Source organism: Strix aluco, chromosome Z, assembly GCF_031877795.1.
Source record: "Strix aluco isolate bStrAlu1 chromosome Z, bStrAlu1.hap1, whole genome shotgun sequence".
Taxonomy (NCBI): Eukaryota; Metazoa; Chordata; class Aves; order Strigiformes; family Strigidae; genus Strix; species Strix aluco.
In genome coordinates, this window is record NC_133971.1 from 27,572,074 (window position 1) to 27,586,672 (window position 14,599).

At 40.9% G+C, this 14,599-nt stretch overlaps 1 protein-coding gene across 3 annotated transcripts in view; it reads right to left on the minus strand.

Moving 5' to 3' along the window:
* ARHGEF28 (Rho guanine nucleotide exchange factor 28) overlaps positions 1 to 14,599 on the minus strand; it is a 100,353-nt gene that overhangs the window by 8,429 nt on the left and 77,325 nt on the right. For all 3 annotated transcript variants that reach the window (XM_074813014.1, XM_074813013.1, XM_074813015.1), the window contains 2 exons: positions 12,482 to 12,961; positions 9,311 to 9,611 (listed from right to left, as the gene is read on the minus strand). In XM_074813014.1, coding sequence (XP_074669115.1) covers positions 9,311 to 9,611; positions 12,482 to 12,961 — 781 coding nt within the window. The remainder of the gene's footprint in view (positions 1 to 9,310; positions 9,612 to 12,481; positions 12,962 to 14,599) is intronic.

Genomic DNA, 14,599 nt, shown 5'->3' on the forward strand with positions numbered 1-14,599 from the left:
TAATGCATATCAATAAGAGACTTAAAAATAGGTCTGACTTGGAATCATAACTTGTCTGTGCATTAAATACCCACAGTCTCACCTTGGCAGGGCATCCTGCCTGCCAACTGCAGCTTCTGCTTAATATTAATTTATTTAGGTGTGAATTCCCTATTAAATTGTCTTTGTGCTAAGCTTTGAAGCTTTAGATGGTCAATTACAGACACACACATGGTCCAACAGGTACTCTGCTAACAATGAACACATGTTTTATTGACCTACTTCTTTTCCAGCTCATTAAACACAGCTGCACTCAAATGATGAAGAGAAAATAACCACAAAACCCCCAAAACACCAAGAACACCAAGGATCACAAGGAATGTAACTGGCTGCCAGCGTGGGGCCGCTCCTCCACCCAATGCAGCAGTGCCGGCACAGGGCACCTCTCCAGGGGCAGGGGCGACTTGTCTATTCACTGATGACAACAGCAGGGAAGCAATGGGGAAACTCCCACAGCCTCTTCATTGGTGTGTCCAATGCAGGTGTATCTGAAGTGAGCTGCAACTGTTGTCCCTTGGCCCATAATCTGCAGAAGACATTTGGCCAGCAGGCTGAAGTCTAAACAAACTGTGGCCAGTGGCTAATGCTCCTGCTTGAACATTTGCTGGAGAAACAGAAGCGTTTCCAAAGACTCAGAAGATGAAACCAGACCGCCTTTCTGCCGCCAGCCAGCACGTCCCCACGCCTCCCTTGCCCACGTCCCAGTTTGCACCCCGCAGGTGTGCAAAACACTGCAGTGAAGCTTCCTCTCCTTCCCTCCCAAAGACAGAAATAGCTTAAACCCTGAAAAAAAAGTGTTTCTGGCACATAAATTCACTCCCTTTGAAACAAAAGGGGACATTTACACATCAAAACTATTCTTTTGAGCTCCCTGTTACCACACTCAGACATTATTGTGCTGATTAAGTTTGCTTCATATTTTATGGACGGTTTGGGGTTTTTTTAAACTACAATTGTGCTTTGAAATAAACATTAAATCAAAGACCTTGGCAAACAATCAGTTTAGTCCCCAGCTTTTGGACAGTCTTTCAGGTACAACACAAAGGAGCGTAGTCTGGACTTTGCGAAACATTTTCTTGAGTAGCAGAAGGGCACAACTCTGTTACAAAAGCCAAAATGGGAGGTCATTTATAAAACACTCTCAAGTCTGCCCCTAAGCACCTTGGTTTTATACGGTAGTTTCCCAACAACAGACCAGATCCATCACTTCTCACTCACAAAAGCTGATGAAATCAAAACTCAAGGCCAATACACAAAATTACTGCAGAAGCAAAAAATAAAGCAAAGCACCTGTTTCAAATCCATTACATACTAATATTACCCTTTAATAGAAGCTGCTTCTTGTTGATTAATGCAGGAGAAAATATGGGCATTATTATAAAAGAGAAACCTCTTATCTCATAATCACAGAGATACTTGTTCTCCCTTGAGCTCAAAATACAGGGAAATAGTCACTAATTTTTGACTGCACTTTGAGTATCAGCACAGCCATTTTTATCCATTTTTAGTGTTTGGATGGAAGTATATGCACTGATGTTTTCTTCTTGTAGTCATTGAAAATAACAGCAAAAATTGAAAAGTTGCACATTCCCCAAGTTTTACATCATTCACATAGGAAGTTTCAGGGTGTGATTGAATATTTTCAAATGGGTGTCCTTTTTAATCATTTGCTAAATGCTCTGTGAACATGTAACTGCTGTGAAAACAGTCTGCATAAAAGCTAAAGGGAAAACTGTACATCAAAGCCAGAAAAAAGCACAATTATCAAATAAGTGCCTCCATCCCTTCAGCCAAGTCCTTTCCTTGAGTGCACAGAATGTACTTGGATCCACTGTCTTCTGCTCCCACTTCTCTCCGCTATGAGCAACACTGGTCTTACCCTTAAGTCGAAATTCATCAGCACCTCCTTCTACCTTGCCTTTACTAGAAGTTGCCTTCGTCTCCAGTTCCGCAGCTGCATGTCTGTAGACCCCAGCTCTGCTTTGGTCTGACTCCCTCCAGTGCCTTCCCCCCCCCTTGCTTCATGCACTGCAGCTCTGCACCAGTCCCATCCCACCACTCCAGAGAGCGGGCCACTTCCCCACAGCACAAAAATTGTGATGCTATGTTTTAAAAACACCCTCCTGCATTCATTTTTACCTTCAGTTCAAAACTGCCTGTGTTTAACACATAAGCCTTTCTTAAACCTTCATCCCCTTCCCATTGCCACTGTGTCGTAAAGGCAAGTTCCTTTGCATAGGAGACAGCTTCTCTGCAGTTTTTGTTGTCAGCAACAACTATCCTGCAATTCTCAACCTCAATTAAAAAAAGAACAAAAATCTCTTTTCATTCTTGCCACCAAATGTACTAGTTTCCCTGTCTCTCATATATTCTTTAACATGGAATACATTCAAAGACTTTTAAAGGCCATTGGTTTCTTTGATTTTTCTATGGCAGACCCTAAACAAATACAGTCAAATCAAATTTAATTTCTTATCATTTATGATCCAGCTCTAGATCAAACTTCCAAGGGACAGTCAAGGAATCTCGGCAGGTGACTGTTGGAAGACTTCCTATTTGATTAAACTAAAAACAATCTCTATGCCAACACAATGGTTCCTCCCCTCTACTGCCCCACCAAAAATTTACACTCAAAGAAAGGTTTACTGTAGCATCTGGGAAGGCAGAACAAGATACTCCATTAAATCTCCTCTAGCAGCTTGGCTACAGCCAATAGAATGTATGTGGAAGGCAATCACGTGCTCCTGTGATGAATGCCAGTAAAAGTCAGACAACCTTCCCCAGTTTCTCAATAAATATTTAACAGCAGATGCTGCTGAGGAGGTTTTATGCTACTAAGACTTCATCATTTTACACAACATGCTACAGACCATTTCCTGGAATATGTAAAGTACTATACTAAATAATTAAAATTAGATTGTACTTTTCAAAATAAGCCAGACAGATATACTTGGTGATTCAGATTTTACAGGGTGCGTTTGCATACTCAGTATCTTGCAAAATTTGATCATCCATAAACAGCTTCTCCCAGCCATTACGATGCATTATTTATTCACACTTGTGCATCTATTTCAGGCTCTAACTCCATTACAAAACTTACACAAAACATGTTTAATGTACTAAAGCAGGGCACACGGCCATGTCTCCACCCACAGATCACACTACCCGAGGAAAACATGGACCTCCCAAGGTACCTCCCTGACATCAAACAACAATTAGCAAGACTCTTGTTTCATGACTGCTTTCCTGAAGTATCACCTCTTTTCCTGCTGCTAAAGTCACAGCTCTGCACAACCCTGAGCTGGAGCTGCTTCTCTACAAACCAGTTGTCTGGCAAAAGATTCCCCACCCAGGGTCTTCTCCTTTGTTTCGAAACGTGCTCCTTTCCCTCATTCTACTGCCCTGAACCTAATATCTATTGGAACAACCTTACTTAAGTAAAGAATAAATTAGCATGTAAGAAATATGTCCAAACCATTCCAGTTTCATTTGTGCCAGTAATTCCACTGACTGCAAAAAACACTGCACTGAAGTTGCTGGAATCATAAATATGAGGAAAATGAGAAACTATCATCCTGTTGTTTAAGAAGTCTGCAGGCAATGAAACCCTGAGTATGGTGTGCAGATTTACACCAACACCAGTGGTACCTCAAAAGGCAGTGATGGACTTCACTCCATTCATCACCTTAAAAATGTGCACTACTTTTAACTTCCCTCCTAATGAATGAGCTCTAAATGAGAAGATATTAGAAACAATAAAATCAGCCATGCATTATACTGGAAATTCTATACTTACATTAGTGTACAAACTAAAACCAGAACATTATTAACTGCTTTAATTAAAAGGTTATGTAATACTGCTGCATCTACCGTGGTTATGTTCAGAAATAAGAAAAAGTATTCTGAGATGAGAAAATTAGTTACAGAACTACAAAATCCTATAGCGCTGCAAAGCTGAAAAGCAAGTGTTACTTGAAATATCTAATTGCAGATGACATATAATGACATACTTTTCACTGCCATGTGATTTAATCCCTTTTGCCATCTGCTTTAAACAAATGGCAATGTTATTCCCAAGAGGAAAAAAATACTTGCCCTGTGATTCACTTCCACAAAGTACCATACAGACACTGATGTCTTATGGCAGAGCACGAAACTCAGTGTTCTGTAGTATGGAGAGGAGGCAAATTTGCTGTGATCTGTTGCAGAGTTAAAACTAAGATCTTACTTGTTCTAATAAATTGATGCAATTTTGAACTTGGAAGATGTGGGTGCTGATGTTACTCAACTTCATATTCTTATATCTTTGCATTTCATTTTATTCTCATTATAACTTATGTTGAGCAGTGAATGGGCTCTGTGCTCACCTACGCAGCCATCCGTGCTAAGACTAGAGGGCTATGTTGAACACAGAAAGGGCAATTTGGAATCAACTGCACGTTCTCAATTTGGCATCTACTCAATTAAAAAAGACAAACAGTTTAAAGTAGCTCAAAATATCACATCTGCTCAGGAGGCTCCCTCACAAACCAGGAGCTCCACAGTCATGTCATCCTTTACTTTTAAAAGATTTCCCTCCTTCCCTCTTCTCAAGTGAAAGAATAACAGACAGAATTTGCTCACTGTGCAGAGCACAGTAAAAAAATGGCACTATTCAAAACACTGTGAACATACAAGAAAAACTCAAAATAGGCAGAAAAGCATCTTCACATGTTATTCTGCAGGTAGCAAGGGGTTAGCCTGCTGTTGGCAGGAGGTGTGCAAAGTGTGTGCTGTACTGTACAGGGCACAAATACATTCCAGCTCAGAACACAGGCAGGTCAGATGTGCTCAGAAAGAGTTCATACAGCAGCAGTAGTACAGAAATTAACTCAGAGTGGTCACACATGCAGACCTGTGATGACTTTTTTTGCAGGAACTAGTCATTATTTAACAGGTTCCAAGCAATGAAAGTGATCTTATTCAACAAAGTTCTCAATATGGGAACCCATTAACCACCTCCAGTGCTGGCAGCAGTGGCTATGCTTATTTGAATAAGGACCTGAGCTAGAGCTTTGCTCCTTGCCAAATCCTGTACTGACTTGGAATCACAGGGAGACAGCTTGTACATCTTCAAATGACTTTTTAATACTGTAGTGTAAAGCATATTTCACCTGGTTTTTTTTTTTTATCGCACTTGCATCAGCTTTACATTGTATACCGCTTCTGAGGGCAGCATTTGCCTTACACAAATATGAGAAGAGAGCCAGGACCGTACAGCACCATTTTCAATCTCGCTGATGCAAACATATGCAGGCACTTTTATACAATGTCATTAGGCCATAACTGATGTTAAGGTAGCCAAAAAGTAATGTGTTGTTCTAAACCTCATCTCAATTACCAATGGGAAACTAAAACAAATTAATCTGATCTACAGTTTTAAGAACAGATTCAATAGACCAATCACCATTAGCACAATCTGCCTTAAGGAATGGGAAGGGAATTTCTTATTAAAAATAAGGAAAAAAAATGGAGTTATAGAATACTACACATTGTTTCCAGGGTTTTTGCTTTTTCTACTGCAAATTACAGATTTTACACCTCTAGAAACCACTTTCTTTGATGAAAATCACTATAAATGGATTATTTTGCCAAAATCAAACTATCTCATTTGCTTATACGCATATATGTACAAATTTCTGTCCTCTAAAAAAAAGATTAAAATCACATTAGTCAAATAGAGCCCTATTTTTGCTCCCTGGTTTGACATTCGGCTGTTTCCAAGTTTGGCTGTGATCCTGAGATCCCAGTTTTTCCTATGTTCCCCATAAAGATTTAAACTATATTTTTCACTAAATCATGCATAAAGATCCTTCCATGCTAACAGTGCAAACACCTGGGGAAAAAAACCTCCCAGAAGGAAGATTCAGTGCAGTTTTCGAGATTTATCACTTTTCAACTCTGTTCCTGTAGCTACAACATCTGAATAAAAAAAAGTAAAGTCAGTACTAGTGAACAATGCTGTTCACTTCAAAGCTTAAGAGAATTAAAATTGCACTGATTCCTGAAATCAAAGAGGTGAATCCATAGGTAACACCTTAGGCATCACTTCAGCTAGTTAACCTGTCATGTCAATTAAATGCAAGAATAATTTATTCAATTCTCAGTCTAGTCTGACACAAAACCTATACTTCCCGATTCCTAATTAGCCAAAGTACTTGTCTGCTTTCATGCAGATAATTTCATAACCATTAGTGTAGAGCATTAACACATTTTTCTTTCAATCATATTTTCCTGTTGTTGACGACACACCTTTTCTAGTGAGTGTACTTGTGCCAGTTTCAGCTTTGTGGGAACTTGCCGCAAGGTCTTTAGTAAAGTTCACTCCCATACACATAAAACAATGGTATATAATCATGATGCTAGCTATGTGAAGAGACATATGTCTTACCTTGGAAAATATGAATGGAAAATTATGCACTGGAGGAATGTAGCCATTTACATTTGAGTATATTTATGAAGCTAAATTGCATAGTACTTAACATACAGTGGAATGCAGCACCTTGACATATTCAGGTGGTGCTCCTCATTAAACAATTTAAGGGTTTTTTTTGACAGACCAGACTTCTTACAGGATGCCTAATAATTCTAGAAAAGTTAATAAAACCCAAGAAATTCCTTTTGTGTACACACAAAACTTACTATATGCAAGATCTGGCCACGTATGTGTCTGGTACATGGCTATTTCCAATAAACCATACTCAGTATTTGTTTCTTAGTTCCATTTTGACTTATTATTTAGGAATGTTTTTGAAAGATGATTGTGAGACTTTATACACAGAGCTGGTTCAAAAAAATGCAGAAAAATGTCATGAAACATTCGTCCTCATGAAAATATTGAAAGTTTCAGCTAACTTTCAAGTTCTTTCTAGTCTTTCTCTCATTGCATCTCTGTTGGTTTTACTTCACAGTGATCAGAACTGACTATATCCTGCAGGGCTATCAGGAAGTGAAGGCACAAGGTCAGAGATCTTCTTAAACTCTACAAAACTCTCTCAGGGAAAAAGCACAGCCAAAATAAATGAAATCAGCTTCCTTGTATGAAATGTTTGTACTGCTCTGCTTGATTCACATTGCTGAGGCTTCATTTCCATGTGCAGAGCCATTTGCTAGGGCTTTGGATGCCATCTGTCTTTCAGGGGGAAGTTTAGCATTCTCATTCCTCACTTCCCATACGGTGGCTCCTGATGCTTGACAGAAGCAAGTCTGAATCATGCAGACTCATGCACTGCACAATCAGAGCACAAAATACTTGTCACCATCCAATCACAAATTTGACTGTGGAATGTGATGGCACACCTTCCTGGGGGGAGGGTCTCAGCCCTGTCTGCTCTAGCAATGTACTGTGGGGCTTCACAGCACCATCTGCACCATCAGGATGCTGCAAGGATTTGCTGCATTTTGCCAAAGGTGCCTTGTGACTCAGTCAGGGCAGTAACTGCAGATTTTATGGACATGACTTAGCCAGAGAGACTTATACTAGCCTGTTTACCTCTTGGGCAGGCTTTGTAGCCAGTGCTTGACCCCAAGCTGCTGGGACTGCACTGGTGCCCTGTTACCAGAGAAGATAAGGATGTCCACACAAAATGCAGTGGCAGCAGCTGAAGACAAAGCTGACCCATTGTAGGTGAAGAGCAGCTTTACATACAGAAGCTCCTCCAGCTTATCTTAGAATCAGTGGAATTAAACTGGTACAAGCCAGTTTAATTAAACCAGACACTCTCATGTGGGCTCAATAAAAAGTATCCTGGTTAGCTTGCATCTGAACATTTCCCAGTGCCAGCTAATCCACTTTTGAGAGGTATCAACCCACATATGTGTTCCTTTTCAAATCTGCACTAGCTTAGCTAACCTATTACTAAAATGACAACTTCAGTCAAACTAGAACAAGTTTCACCAGGCTAATTATTTAGGCATTTTTAGAAATATTAATCTCTTTTACTAATCAGCTTGGTTTGCTGATTGTGGTGATGAGATAGCCTGCCCTACCACCTTTGATCATAAAACGCTATTTTGGCAATCCATGTACCAAGGCCTAGTAAGGCTATAGTAGATACCTGTTTAATACATTACAAGGAGTACTAAGGAGCAAGTTCCTTAATCAAGGACTTTTTTATTTGAAAAACTTCAAGATTTGACCTAAGACAATTAAAAACCATTGGTATCTGTGTATGTTTTCAACTTCTGATCCTGCTGCCCACTGTTTTTTCTGTGACCTGACCTGTATGCAGCTGGTGGGAGGACAGAAGTTATCCTGCACTGCCTGCTACAGAAAAATAGGAGCTCAGACACTGCTATAGTATTGACTTGCCATGTCTCACCTTAATTTCACAACTGTGCAGGAAAATCCACCACATTACTTAACCTATTACATCAGAAGCATACCATTGTCCCCTAAGACTTTTAGCTGTTGTGTTTTTACAGGCTGCTCTGCAACTCTCACAATAATGAAAGAATGAAGACACAAAGTCAGATCAATACTAGCACTGTGAAACATAGGAAATAAAACACAGATAATTTAGAGTTTCTCATTAGTGAGTTTTTAAGCCCTTCAGGGAATTTTCAGTGCAATGCAGTGCTCAGCTAGGTGGCTTCTTCCACTTATCTTGATAGCCACTGTCAATAACTGTCATGCAATCTACATATCTTTGGGGGTTCTGATAAAATACAAAAATAAAGAAAGGTAATGCAGTAAGAGCTGTTTTTATTAACATGGAAACTTATTGTCAAAGATTACATTATCCCTTAGAAGGATTTTCTCTCCACAACTACAGAGTCTTTCAAGATATTCCCACTTCATTCTCAATGAAGAAAGAAGAGGACGTTTGACCATCCATTATCATTTTAAGATGGTAAATCAAAAGCTATTCTAACTAGAAATAATCAAGTAATGCACATGTGTTCTAAAATAGCCAATAAAATGCATTTGAAAAGCAAGAGTGACTTCAGCTTGCAAAAAAAAAGTCAAAAAGCACTGGGAAAGAATATGGGGAGAACAACATTCTGAGCACTGTCATGCAGACACAAACAGGGGGGGTATTTTCAGAAGTTTTCTGGATTGTTCTGTTCATTTTCTCACTTACCTTCAACAAGCTTGCAAAGTGGCATGCAATTGTTTTAGGAAAATCTATTGCTTCCACTGGTAGCAAGCTGTCTTCTTTTCTAGTACTATTCATTCTGAGAGGTGGCAAACTGCCAGTACTACTTGTTAATTAAATAAAGTGTTAATTACCATTATTAAAGGCATCTTTGTTGCTTTTGCAGGAAAAAGACATCTGCTGGTAAGGACCAGTGGATTTCCACAGTGCACTCATTAACGTTGGCTGACAAGAAGTGTCCATTTCGAGGTCGACCTGATTTTCACTAGTCTTTGCCATATCAGAATTTGAGATGTTCAGCCCATAAACACCATCCTCATAAATGAGAGAAGACTCTGATCTGTTGAGACTGCTTAAAGACACACACACTACAGCTTCATTTAAGCAGAATGTATTTTTGCCACATAAACTGTCCGATTGATTACGTTCCATTATCTGCAGAAGGGGGAAAAAAAAACCAACATAACAGCATTTTCACCTTTGTCTAGCACCAGAATCATAGAATATCTTGAGCTGGAAGCAATCCATAAGGATCATCAAGTCCAACTCCCTGCTCCCCACATGACTACCTAAAACTAAACCATATGACTAAGAGCATTGTCCCAAGGAATTCTTACACCAGGATACATAAAATGAACTGCCAGACAAAATGGGGATTCATAGCAAACAGTCACCTAATTTTCCAAAAGTTAACCTCAAAACATGTTAAATGGGATATGAGTTCAGGGATAAACAGCAATAACCTAGCACATTTTGCCTTAGCTCCCCTCAAAACACAGGAAAACTCAGTAATAATTGTAGCAAATAACAAAGGACTGCTACTTGGGAGTCACTGAGCTCTGCTGACTCCTTTCAGGGGGTTAATATTTTGCCCTATGGCTCAGTGAGGTACCATTTCACATATGTAAATCTGTGTACACTGCAATCTAAAAGTAACACTGTACCTCACATAGACAGGTAATCGTAGAGAATAGGACTGCAGCAGTCAAATCGGGGATGGCAAACAGCATTCAGCAAGCAGCCATGGCTCCATGGGGCTGAAAATGCAAATCCTGCAAAGACTTCCTGCCTGCAGGTATTTACCAAGGCTGAGCTCACAAAAAAGCAGGAGTAGCAGTGTGAGTTACTGCAATGTTTGGCCATCCAAAACTAGCTAGGTTCCGTATAATGGCAAAACCACTGGGCTGGGAACACTGGCTGACTGGCAACACTGAGCCACCTCTGCTGCTGCAAGGAAGTGGAATCAGAACAAAGATGATTCCAAGGCCTGGAATGCATCCAAAGCCATGTAGTTTACTTGAAATAAAAATAAAAGTAGTCTTACACATTAAATATTAAGAACTACTATTCTTTGACACTCAGCATTTCATTATTTTGCCTCAATCTGTGTGCAGTCCTGGCCATCCCTGCATCAGACCATTGTCCCTCAACTTCCTCTCCTCTAAAGATTTCAGAAGTCCCATCCATTAAAGCTGATGGGTAAGTTCAGTTTTGGTTTTATCATCCACTTCTTAAGCACTGCTGAACAAGTCAAAATTGTACCACAAGCTATACTAGTAAGAGGTACCTTCATTCTTTGGGCTGGGCAAGCATATATGGATAAGTCGTGTTCACACAGCGTTCACAAAAGCTGGATCAAAAGGAGGAGGTCAGAGGCCAATCCTTCACCCTCTCATGCAGGCACAGGCTTAGATGCCGAATGGTCACTGCCCGTTATGGGTCAGTTGCCAGCTGAAAAACTAGGGAGGTGACAGCCTGAAGAAAGGCCCTACAGATTTTCTTGTGAAAATGAAAACCTGGGGAAAAGACGGCTGTGTGGGTCAGTGAGCTTTCAATATATGCAAAAGCCAGGCAAAATGTTTTGATTGTTAGGTGCTTTAGAGAACAGTAATGGAAGTCAAGACCATACCCACCAAGGCAGGGACTAGAGGCCAGATCCCACCTGGCAGGTGAGCACCCAGACAGTTGAGTTCAGAGTCAGCCTCTATCTTTCACCCTCAACAAAAACTTAATTATTTTTAGTATTAAATGCTTAAGCAGGTTCAGAGCTACTTTAAATTGCATCCCCTAATAATGACCATCTCCAACCAATTATACTGTTAGGGATGGAACTGCACACCAACCTCTTCCCCTAAGGGGCTGCTTGTTTCAGGAAAGTGGGACAGCAGGGCCTAACACATGGGGTTCACAGGAGCCTGGTGTTTCCCACTCCTGGAGCAACTGCTTTCCCTCACTGGAGACAGTGCTGTTGTCCAGGAACAAGGACAGTAGCCAAAGACTTCACTAAAAGCTTTATATGCCTCAAACATTACAATAATTTAACTTTCCTACAAAAGGCAGGAGACACAATGTGTCTTGCAAACACAGCAGCAAAGCAGAATAAAATACAGATTCTCACAATTTCCATCTCCTCAATTTAATACCCATCAGTCAAGTTTGGCTTCTGTAGGCCACCCAGCTTAAAATCCCAGAATGGTTGAGATTGGAAGGGACCTCTGAAGGGTGTCTGGTTCAACTCCTCTATTCAAGCAGGGCCACCCAGACCATATCCAGACAGCTTCTGAGTATCTCCAGTGATGAAGACTCCACAACCTCCCTGGGTAACCTGTGCCAGTGCTTGGTCCCTCTCAAAGTAAAAGAGTGTTTCCTGATGTTCAAAGGGAACCTCCTGTGTTTCTGTTTGTGCCCATTGTCTCTGGACACTAATGAGAACCCCCATGAGCCTTTTCTTCTACAGGCTGACCAGTCTCACCCTTTCCCTATAGGAGAGATGCCCCAGTCCCTCAAACATCTTTGTGGCCCTTCACTGGACACCCATCCCCATCTTTCCACCCCCCACCCCATAGCTCTATGTCTCTCTCATACTGGGGAGCCAGAACTGGATAGAGTATTCCAGGTGTGGCCAGAGCAGAGGTGAAAGATCACCTTCCCTGACCTACTAGCAATACTTTGCCTAATGCAGGCCAGGGGACCAGTTGCCTTCTTTGTGGCCAGGGCACATTGTTGGCCTGTGTTCAACTTGGTGTCCACCAGGACACACAGGTCCTTTTCTGCAAAGCTGCTTTCCATCTGGTTGGTCACCAGCATATATTGATGCATTGGGTTGTTCCTTCCCAGTGGCAGGACTCTGCACTTCCCCTGGTTAAACTTCATGAGGTTCAAACAAAGCCCTTGGATATGCCTGTAACTCAGCTTACTACATGCTCACTACCAACCAACAAAACGCAGATGTACTAGTCTATTCATCAAGGAATGCATTTCTAGGTCTGCAGTCAGGGATATAATTACAGCAAGGAACCACACACCTCGTAGCTCCCTGTCGATGAAAACAGGCTACTTTGTTGACAGTGCTTCCAGTGCAAGAGGAGCTGCTTCTGCATTTTCACGCTGGCTCTTTCTCTCTCCACCTTTTTCTGGCCCTCCTGGAGCCTCTCCAGGCTCTGCTGGTACTCCTGCAGCTGCAGAACCAGTTCCTGTTGGCTCCCCTCCAGCAGCTTCTCCTGGTACCTGCACTCCCTCTCCCTCTGCCCCAGCCGGCTCTCCCTTGCCTCCAGCTCCTGCTGCCGCTCGTCGCATTCACGTAGCCACTGCTGCTCCTCTTGCTGAAACTGCTGCTTCAGTTTGTGTATGTTGGCCAGCTCTGCCCTTTGTTTTTCCAGATTCCAGTATTTTTCTTGTTCTGGAAGGAGGTTTAGCCGAGAACCATGGCCCCAACCAGTCTTCTCATTCTCTTGAAGGAGTAACCTATTGAGTTCTCTGTGGCTGTCCTGGATAGCTAGTGCTGCCTAGACACCACAACAAAATCAAGACACAAATGTTTAAATATTAGTATTAATTCATTTCTGTATTTTTACATAGAAGCATTATATAAAAATGCTTCAACCTCCCATAATATCAGCAGTTTATGCTTTTTGGGCAGTTATTTCTCATGCAAGTAGACAAAATTCTGTGTTCATGTCTTTACCAAGAGGTTTCTAAAAGCACACAACCATTTCAAGCACTTTTGACATGGCTTCTGGTTTACACTTAGTATTATTACATATGTTTATGTTACAGCTGTGCACATGCACTTCAGTTACTATTGGGGTCCTGTTCTGTCAGAGGATGTTAAGACACAGAGGAAAAATGAGTTTTCATGGTTAAAGAGGGCATTAAGGCACTGGGAATGCCACACTCAAAGTATTCCCAACACAGATGTGGCTTATACAGATAAAACTGTACTTTTTCCAGTGCAGCTCACTGCAACCCTAAGGCTCTCCTTGCTAACCTGCAACAGTGCAGTCCTACTAACATCACGCTTACAGGCACCTGCCAATGTAGCCATGTCATCAGGACCATACTGCTACATGCACCTGACCAAGGTATCTGGTGGCAGCAGAAATTGGCAGTACAGTAATGATTTCGGTTTTGATGTTTCAATAGTTTATTTTACAACTGAGAGTGCTATATTCCATCCTTCACAAGGATGTTGTGACATTGTTTGCATTAGAGATTATGACATCCTCCAATAACACAAAAAGATATAGCTGGGATTAAGAAAGAAAAGCAAGAAAGCCTTAGATCTGCTGAGGCACTTATTGCACAGTCTATCTTCAAGAGCAGACATGGGAATCTAGTTCGGCAGACATTCCCAGAGAATTCCTGCAGCCCTGTTACCCCATGCCATCCACCACAGGAGTTTCTAACTTTATGCAATGTGCAGTTCCCACTTCTTGGATCTTACTCCAGTATTGGGTCAGCTCCAGTGATTTGTAAACAGGGCAAGGACAGGATCCTCTGCTTGTTTATCTGCACCTACACTGCCAATTCACGGTCTTAACTATTAAGGAATGATCCCAAGCCTTACTGCCCCTCTGGTGTTAAGCTATCTGTTTTTCAGTTTTTAAAAAAATTTGCCTGAATTAGAGCCTTTTATTTTGCTTTTGCATTGTTTTAATCCACTTAACTTTTAAGCCCAAGGTTTCCAGGATTATTCTGAAATACGCTATTAATAAAAATTAAACATACTCAAACCAAACATTTTAAAATAGAACTATAAAACTGCATCTAAATAAGAAAAAAATGTTAAAACATTCAAACTTAGCATGAAAGATGCAAAAACTTCAGACTAAGGCCCTGCAGAATATATACAATAATTAATTGAGATTGAAATATCTAAAATGGGTTGAGTTTGCTACCTAAGTGGCAGAGGCACTGTTTACTTGTAACCAGGAGAATATTCTAGACAAAATACTAACATTTTTCAATATTTTGAACTATAATTTCAGGAATTTGTACATGAAATCACATCAGTTCAGTTAGAGCCATGATTTTACTTTCCCCCCAGATTTTTGGAGTGTACCCACATCCTTTTTTGGGTGCACTGATCTCCAAGCAAGCAAGCATTTTTCAGTTCTTAAAAAGAAACCTACCACTGATGTAGA